Below are 10,096 nucleotides of genomic sequence, written 5' to 3'. Positions count from 1 at the left end.
ATCTTGCAATACATTATCTAGACCGTCCATTTTCAATATTTCATATAGATCTACTTGATTTAACCATTTTTGGAGTTTAAAATTTTATAATTAGATATGAAAATAGATTTTGAGATAATCTTAATAATATTTTTCACTAAAATTTCATGTTATGATAAAATTTGAAAGTGGGCCTTAATTGGATTGTGCAAGGTCGCAACCTTATAGAAACCACACCCTTAAAGGAATTATTGGGGTAGTTTTGTGACCCTCCCATGATCTCTTGCATATAAGAACTACAGCCTTATCCAAATGTCATCTACTAGCTTACGCCCATTTCATGGGGACACTATCTTCTTACCTACTGCAATTGAGAAGGCTCACACCCATTACTACTGCAAAACCCTTTCAAAATTACTGTCATGAGAGCCAGAAGCTTTTTCTATCAGCATTTAGGGATTCAACTTTTGTAGCAAGACCCAAATTTAGTGACCAATTGCCTGATACAGTTGCGGCGAGAGCGAGGAGGCAATTGAGACCAGATGAGAATGAAGACGAAGACGATTATGGACAAAATACAGAGATTGGAATGCTTGAAACTTACAGTGAGAGTGAGAGGAGTGAGGTCCTCTTGGTACGAGCTCTTGTAGATGATCAGGAAGAGGAAGTTTTAATTTTCAAGGTATTTATTTTCTTTTTCTTTTTCTTTTTTTTTTTGCCAATTTTCTGTTTTGGGAAGAAGTAGTTTTCAAGGTATTTTGTTTCTATTGATTTTTTTACTCTGGTCTTGTCTTTTAATTTTTTTATAATCAAGGGCAACCTCAATAACTTGCTAAAAATTACACAATGCTTGAAAAATGGATTGAATTATATGTACATTTAGCTTTATTCGAGCATCACCTTTTTTATTATTTAATTATCCTTAAATTATCAGGACTTAGGACTTAGTGTTGCAATCATGAACACCTTAAAAAGAATCAAATCCAAATCATATTCATAGTTGGGGAGTAAATTCCTTGTGCTGGAGCTTCTTTGATCTTTCTCTCTCTCTAGCTTCTTTGCTCTCTCTCTCTCTCTACTTCTTTGTTCTCTCTCTCATATATGGAGTATATATGGTTCAGGATGTGGTCACCTCTTAAGACTAAAAATCTCATATTCCACCATATCCAATGAATGCCTAACTCCAACCCTTTTTCTGGAAACAAGATGTAAACAGTTAACAACCCAAGTTAAAAAATTACATAAGAGGGCCCTATCATAGAAGATCTATGCTTCCCCTATCATCTAGCCGTCTAATTTTGATCAAGAGAGTCATTCACTGTTTGATCTTAGATCCGACGTCTCAAAGTATTTTATTTTTATTTTTTTATACAAATTTTATGAATATTAAATTTGGTATGTGCCATCTTCTCATTGGGGCGAACCTATAAAAAATATTTAAAATAATTTTTCAATAAAATATAAAGACCAAAATACCCCTTAAAAATTTCAGGGGTATTTTGATCATTTTATTTTATTGGAAATACATTTTTTATATTTTTCGCTAGTGCGAGTTTAACAGAAGATTGGACGTCCAAAATTTGGTGTCAAAATAGTTTATAGAAAAAAATTTAAAACAAAATAGTGTAGAGACATGACATTGTGATTTGGGCAATCTTAGCCCTAAATTAAGAATGGACGATTGGATAAGGGGAATTATCTAAGTTTTATGCTGTAGGGGAAACATAGAAAGATTGCCTTTTTATTATGAAAGAATAAAATCTACTAATGGAGAACCTTTATTTTCTGATAAATGCAATAAATTACAAACAGTTAATTGAGATTTATAGCAATGAAAACGATCCTACCAAGAGATTTGGAAGTATTTAGCAAAAGATAGGTAGGTGTCAAAGTCTTAAAAAATGAAGGTTCCCAAAAAAGGTCACACCGAAGTGTTAGGCTGGACCTTTTTAGGGTTTAGGTCAATTGGAAATCGAACCCTCCAGCCACGAATGATATGGGACGCGACCCCAAAAATGATATGGGATCTGAACTCGAAAATATGATGTGGGACCTAGACCCAGAATCAGACCTGATCAAACTTGATCGCATCTAAATAAAAAATTAAAATATCTATGTATTTAATTATATTTATATATTTTTTTATATTGGGACCCGAAAAATATTATCAGACCCAAGATTTAGACCTAGACCGGTCCGCCGGATCCAATTTTTAGATCCATTCCTAAGCCAAGATCGGGTCTAGCCCTCAGATCCCGGGTCGGGTCCATTACGACCCCTAGCTGTGGTTGGAGGTTGTGCTTAATTATTTATCCTAACCTTTAAGGGATTAGTTGACTAAGGCACACAAAACTGCAAGATCCTGTACATCTCCCAAGAGCAGAGACCATGTTTTATGTACTGATTGATGCGGGTGACTATTAAAATCATAAGGGGTAAAACTTACGTCCTCATTATAATAAATTTTGGGATTGTATATAATAAGACTATTTTACCTTTGAAATAAAGGGGCCATGAATCCTTATAACCATTTGATGTAAAATTTGATAGCTTGGATGTGTCACAAAGTTTGAAAAAATTTCTTTTGAAATTTGAGCTTGGTCAATGGAATAATTGTGACCACCCAATTTCACATCCAATGGTCAAGATTAATGTGGCCACCTTATATAAAAGGTAAATGATTTCATTCTATACTTTCCGATAAATTTTTGGAGAATTTATCAAAGGGTATGGTTTACGTAAGGGTGTAACCTTAAATAATCTAATTAAGACGTACCTTTAAATTTTATTATAAAAAATTTTGATCAACTAAAGGATTTTCTAACATCCAAACAACTTTTTATTATGGATTTTTGAGGTGCGCCTTTAATTCTACATATTAAGATTGCAACCTTATATAAATTTTTTCCTTTATCAAATTACTTACAAGAGAAAAACTATTTAACGCTTCACCATTGTATTTAAATTTAATTCCAAAATACCCATAAAAAGATACATGGCCTTCAGTTTGGATAGTTCCAGTTAGGCAAAACGTGAAGTATTTTTATCTTATATGTATTTTGATAAATTTTTCTCAAATTTTGAGATATTTGTCAAAATCCACTCGTGACTTTTGCATGAATTTCAAAATGCCACTCAAAATACGCATCATTTTGACTTGGAATGGTAGGAAAAAGTCAAAAATTTTAAATAGTCGCAATGTAAAGTGTATTTTGATAAATTTCCCTAAATTTCCTTTCATCTCGTAATGAATGACACCCTTTAATAAGATACAGAGAGGATAATATTAAGAGCACTCATACTCCCATGACAGAGTATACTATATAGTTACTCCCTCGGATAAAACCTTCTTAGGCGGACTTTTTGATGTAAAAATTTTGGGATCCACTTTAAAATACCAAATCAAAACAAAAAATTTGGATCTTGAGTTTGTAAACAAATAGACCCCAATGAATGGTCTTTTTGTTGAATATTAAGATGTCACCTTTCTAGGCACATAAAATTTTCATTTTTCTTCTCTTCTTCTATTTTTTTAATCCCTTTCCTATGTTGATGAGATTAAATTCAAAAAAATTAGGGTTCTAATAACAATCGAGATTGCATTTTATTTTGTCTTTTGGTTATTTTACTCAGTGTTTATCTCTTTATGGTTTGTAAAGTGTAACATTAATATGTTTTTTCTTTTCTTTTGTGCAATAGGGTTTCTCATCATTATTGTCAGGTAGGACTTCATATGATCTATCAAAATGTGTTCTACCAGCTAGGGCCATCATAAAGTCTATTGACATAATCAAGGGCCCTTTTGACCCATCCAACATTGAGTACTTGGAGAAAGATTTGAAGTGGGAAGACTTCAAGCATCGCCTCAATTGCAAATCCTAACATATCTGTCTTCCAATTCATCAAAAAAAACATATATGTGTTTCATCAGCATGCACGCATCAGCTGCCTCTATCTCTCTCGCACACGCACGCACATAAATAAATATGCACTCAACAAGATAAAAATAAAAAGAATAAAGAAAATTTATCAAAATACTCATGAGAGATGAACTATTTAACTTGATGCCTACTTATAACTATCTGAACTGAAAATCACGCGCGTGTAACTATTCCAACGGATGATCATGTACCTTTTGATGGGTATTAAAGAAATTGAAGAAATATATAGGTAGAATGTTAAACAGTTCAATAGTTCATCTCTTATAGGTATTTGAAAAATCCAATTTCCCAAAACACATCTTGCTGCTAAAATACAGAGCACCTTAGGGGAAGATCTTTCACTTTTTATTTTATTTGTTTAAATAAGAAGAAACAATTTTTCAGGGAGCAAATTGTACACTTCCACTAGTTAAAGCTTAGTTAGGGGGTTTTCAAACCTTGGAATAAATGCATGCAGGAAACAAATAAAATCTCTCCCGGGGTGAAATATTAGTTAGTACTTGTTTGAAAAGTTGGATGTTGGATCCCCCTTGCCGGCGTTCCGAGCCCGAGTCCCGATGGTCGAATTCAATTCACTCTAAGTCAAAAGAAGATTTTTTTCTCAAAAATTAAAAATATGAAAAAATGGGAGACTTTGGCAATTCCAGAATTTGCTTAGCTCCCAATATAGCCCAACACGATTCAGATTAGTGATTTCCAAAACTTGGGTTCGGAGGGTAAACATATCCTTTGTGCACAATGCTTTTTGAAAAAAAGTTTATATAAAGTATCTACTTTGTATTTAGAAGCATTGTGTACTTCAAAAATCCATTGGAAAAGGATTTTCCGATGCTGGATGATCCGCCTATCGATCATCTTGGCCTCGGGATATATGGATACGATATCTAAAGGGATTTCAACTGCTAAACATATGGCATCTTGTAACACACTGTGTGAACCGTCCATTTTCAAGATTTTTAAATAATCATAGATCTGCTAGATCTACACTATTTTTGAAAATCTAAATTTTATAATTAAAAAAAAATAGATTTTTAAGTCATCATAAAGTTTTTGGCACTAATGTTTTTAAAACTCTAAATTTTATAATTAAAAATAAAAATAAATTTTTAGGTCACAAAGTTTTTGGCACCAAAAGTGCATCTTACACCAATGTGCCTCACTTTGATCGCTTAAGATGTACACAATGTATAAACCTCGCCCTGTTTTTTTTATTCATTTGTCTCTAGTGAAGCTAGGTTTTTTCCCCAAAATGTAATGATAAAGCGACAATAGCAATGACGCTCACTTCAAGTGCACATTAGGAAAAAAAAACAAAAGGCAAAACTAAAGCCTTTAAATTTGTTGGGAATTTTTTCTGGTGGTTATGCTGGGCAATGGAAAGCTAATAAATAGTATGAAGATTATGAATGGAGTTCTTGAGTGGTAAGTTCACGGAAAAAATTATATGAGGCGTCAACTTTATATTATTGATGTAGGTTACACTTCAAAAATCCATTAGAAAAAGTCGTTCCAATGCTGGAAACCCCTCAAAGTGATCATCTCGACTTCGAGATGTATAGATATATATAAAAAAAAATGATTTCAAAACAGTGCATTTTGTAACGAATATTTGGACTGTCCATTTTCAAAAAATTTAATTGTTTATAGATTTACTCAATTTGCACCACTTTTTTAGCTTTCAATTTTATAATTAGGGATGACAATAGATTTTCATGCCATCATAAGGCTTTCCAGGACTGAATTGCTTCTTTCGAATATAGTTTTGAGGTATGCTTTACTTTGATTGTTTAATATTGATGGATTATAAAAACCTCAATCATAAGTTTATGATTTACAAATGAAAAGGGTAAAATACAGCCAAGGCTTTATGACAAAACGTAGAGCCTCACCTCAAAACTCAGCCAATATTATAGTTTTAGTGCCAAAAGATCTTCAAATCAATCATCTCGACCTTGATAATTATAAGTGTGAAAAAAGTATTTCAAGCCCTAAAAATAGTATACATACACACTATTTAGGCCGTCTAATTTCAAGTTTTTTTTGGATCCACAAGATCTGTACTATTTCTTGAGCTAAAAAATTTATAATTAGTAGTGGAAATAGAGTTTAGAACCACATTTGAGATTTCTGGATAAAATTTTGAGGTCAAACTAAGCTTTTATTATTATTATTATTATTATTATTATTTATTCACAAGGCCTAAGGCTTATAAAAACCACTTTCTTTACAAATCCATTACAAATTACATGTCCATGATTTTCTCATGCCTTACAGGAAGGACGAGAGAAAACATTGTTTTTCTTGAAGGGGCAATATTAAAGAACCATGTGGTTTTCTTTTCATGGGAATGATTTAATAGTAGGTAGACCATCTTCGTAGATGGTGAAATTAAAGGATGGCGTCTCAAAAAGTATCTAGAGATTCCCAAAGGTTGGGTGGCTCCAGGTTCTGAAAATGATCAAAGAGATTCTAAAAAAAGTTAAGAGGATAAAGGCTGCATCACTATGAACATGGGTTTGGACTTTGGATCCTAACAACAGTTAAACTCCAAAAAAAAAAAAAACAAAAAAAAAAAAAAAAAAAAGAGAGGACAAAAAAGAGAGAAAGAAGTTAAACTTGGTAGAAATGTAGAAGGAGATATCAATGATGATAGGTAGAAATATAAAATGCACGCAAAAAAATAATTTTGAAATTTAATAAATAATAAAAATAATAAAGCTGAACAAAGGTAGAAATAATTGAAGAAAGAATGAAAAATATTACATGCTGCCATATTTTATGATATGATGAGTCACTTTGAAAAGTACTGGCTCCTTGGATCTAAGCTGTGTGAGCATGTAGAACTCATCGCGGTCTAATTAATAAATAAAAAATAAAAAAGATTATTTAAATTCACATAAATATTGGGAAAAGAATACGACTGCTATTAACAATGAATATAAGTTGTCCATTTGGTAGATGGTAGATCTAGGCCTTCAATAACTCAAAATCATGTTTGTAAAATGTTTATTTTTCAAATCTATGTTATGCAGAATTTTAAAAATAAATCTCTTTAGCTATTGAGAATGGGGTTGGGGTCGTAGTCATGGTGGTCGCACCACTTATACCCCAGCTAAGGTCTAGGCTTCCATTAACTACCAATGATTTCAAAAAATGAATAAAGGCTCGTCATCCTCACTGGATTACCCAAAAAAAAAAAAAGATGTTATCTATTTGTTTTGGGGCTTCACTTATTTTTGTAGCTATGAGCCCCTTGTGTTACATAATCTTTCTCCAAAAGAGAAATATTTTATAATTGATTATAAATGCATCATTATGATTAAATAATTAGCGAAGAGTCACTATTGTAACTCCTAAAATTGTAAGGTATTGTCTTTTGAGTAAGGGAGTATAATCATATATTAAAAATTAAGACTACAAAATCTAGACGTAAGAAAGAAACACGTTGCAAACATCAGTGTGGTCCCTTTCTCGCTTAATATATAATAAATATCCTTTACTCTTCTAATCTAATTTTGCTAGTATGCTACATATTGTACATTAGCAAAAATAGGAGTTCCATCCCCGTTTTAGGAATAATACAAGGAAGTATATACAATGAAATCATTTACCTTTGATATAAGGAGGTCACAATCCTTGTTGACTGTTAAATTTGAAATCCGGTGGTTGAGGATATATGATTGTTTAGGTACAAAGTCCAAACATCCAATGACTAACAGTGGATGTAACCTCTTTATACAAAAATTAAAATGGTCTCATAAGTATACCATCCCATAAGATGTCATTTTTTAGTGGAATATAATATGACAAAGTTTTTGTAAGGTTGACACCTTAAAATATAGAATTAAGGTGCGCCACAAAAATCCTCCGAACATTGTTATTTTGATGTTGGGAAAAAATTTAACTGATCATCTTGATTATGAGATGTATTAACACGGAAAAAAAAAAAAATTTCAAAGTGCTAAAAGTAGTACATCTCGCAACATATTATTTGGGCCATCCATTTTTAAGATTTTCATGTGTTTATTGATCTGCTTCATTTGAACCATTTTTTAAATTTATAATTAGATGTGAAAATAGATTCTCAAACCATTTTAAGAGATTTCGACATCAAAATTGCATCTTATAACAAAGTTTAGAGATGAGCCTTACTTTGATTGTCTAAGTTTGCAACCATATGCAAACCACACCCACATATCATGTGATTTATATGTTGACAAGCACCGAGCATTGACCACCAAAACAAAATAATTCAAAGACCAATACTACATTTTGAAACCCTTCGAAAACAATGTTCATTTCATTTTGAAAAAGGAGAATATAACTTATTGTCAAAAAACAAACTCTTAGTAGTGATGAGAATCGTAAACATAAAAGCATGGAGGGTAGAACTCGAGCATAGAACTAGTACACTTTCAAAATGAACACATGTTTCAAAAAATAAGCATAAAGCTTGAGCTTTAGAGTACGAAGTTACGAACACAATGCTTTTATTCCAAACAAGCATGATACTAGAACCTTTTTCTAAAACAACCAACTTTTCCTTATGCTTAAATAATATATCCAAAGGCATAAGATACTCTCGCAACCTTCAAGGTATTAGATGCCTTTTGACTTGGATTCATCTCCAAATGCATTCAAGTTTACTGGCGAGTACACTTCTAGGATACAACTAAGCCCAACGAAGAACAATAACTTATCTTCGATTTGCATGCTTAGATAAGTTTCTAGAAATTATTTTGATTCCTGACTTTCACTATTTGGTTCCTTTGTTTTACATTTTCCCATGTCATATTTGGAATAAATAAAGGTATAAATAAACTTGGTAGAAATGAAAAATGATACATCAATAAAGACATGTTCATTGGAAGAAACATAAATGATACAAAAAGAAACAAGGTGCAAACAAATAATCTTAAAATTGAACAAATACTAAAAAGAACAATTTGAAAAATGTGATAAATAATGGATGAAAACTAAAAATCCAAAAAAATAAATAAATGTAGAGATCATACGCCAATGTTTGATCAATTTCAAAACCCAAAAAAAAAAAAAAAATCTCAAAAATTGGGGATGATTGAATTGTTACCGATAACGCAAGCCATCCATTTGTCCAATATGGATCCACACCCTTAACAGCTCAAAAACATCCTTTTAATTATTTATTTTTTCAATCAAATACATTGTGCCCTATAGCTATTTTTTGGGGGCACAACTTATTTTGAATCAATAAGCCCATTGACTTATAGAATATTTATCAAAAAATAATATTTTATCATAGACAATAAATATATTATAATGGTTCCCGGTAAGCTATGGCTCCATTTGCAACTGCCTGAATAAAATATTTGTGACTATTTTAGGCCAATATCCTCACGTGCATGTCATACAATTAGAAGAAAAGGGGTTTCAACCCCTTTTTTTATTAAAAAAAAAAAAAAAAAAACTTGCCTCTTTCAGCAGCTTATAATGCGATTTGATTAAGGTGCTGACAAAGACAAAGTAATGACCCAAGCAACGGCTGATATTGCATTATGAAACCTTCACAAGATAGGGGCCGCTTAACACCAGTAGGCCTTATGAATCATTTGTTGAGCACCGTGATATGTGTTGTTGCACTTTTCAGCGTAATATCTCTAAAGTACCTCTATGAGTATCTGTCAATAATGTATCACCAGTGGCCTTCGAAGTTTGGGTGTATATATCTATCATATAGGCCCCTGTGATGGCCTCTCCTCAAGGGATTAAGCATATACCAAATAGGAAAAAGTTTATATAAAGATGCAACCTTGAACAACAACGGATGCACCTCAAAAATCCATCGGAAAAGGTCGTTTTAATGTTGAAAAACATTTTGATTGATCATCTCGACATCGAGATGTATGACCATGAAAAATAAAAGGATTTTAAGTTTAAGAAATAGTACATTTTACAACATATTATCTACACCGTCCATTTTCAAGGATTTTATATGTTTATAGATCTACTTGATTTTAATCATTTTTAAAATTTAAAATTTTATAATTAAATATAAAAATAGATTTCGAGATAATCCTAAAAGCATTTTACATCAAAATTATATACCATGATAAAATTTGAAGGTGCACCTTATCTCTACGGATTCATCCGTATGCCAACTGCACCCTACCAAATATGCCTTTGCAACCATATATTGA

General features: G+C 31.9%; 1 protein-coding gene across 1 annotated transcript; it reads left to right on the top strand.

The window, feature by feature from the left end:
- Nucleotides 1-285: 285 nt before the first annotated feature.
- On the top strand, nucleotides 286-3,909 carry LOC18439557 (uncharacterized). Its single transcript, XM_006849737.4, has 2 exons — nucleotides 286-661; nucleotides 3,679-3,909. The coding sequence occupies exons 1-2, from the start codon at nucleotides 320-322 to the stop codon at nucleotides 3,859-3,861; spliced, it is 525 nt and encodes a 174-aa protein (XP_006849800.1). The 5' UTR covers nucleotides 286-319; the 3' UTR covers nucleotides 3,862-3,909.
- Nucleotides 3,910-10,096: the final 6,187 nt, after the last annotated feature.

Source organism: Amborella trichopoda, chromosome 4 (genome assembly GCF_054954075.1).
Source record: "Amborella trichopoda isolate Santa Cruz 75 chromosome 4, AtrichopodaSantaCruz75HAP2 v2.0, whole genome shotgun sequence".
Classification (NCBI taxonomy): domain Eukaryota; kingdom Viridiplantae; phylum Streptophyta; class Magnoliopsida; order Amborellales; family Amborellaceae; genus Amborella; species Amborella trichopoda.
This window is presented reverse-complemented; position numbering and strand designations above follow the sequence as displayed.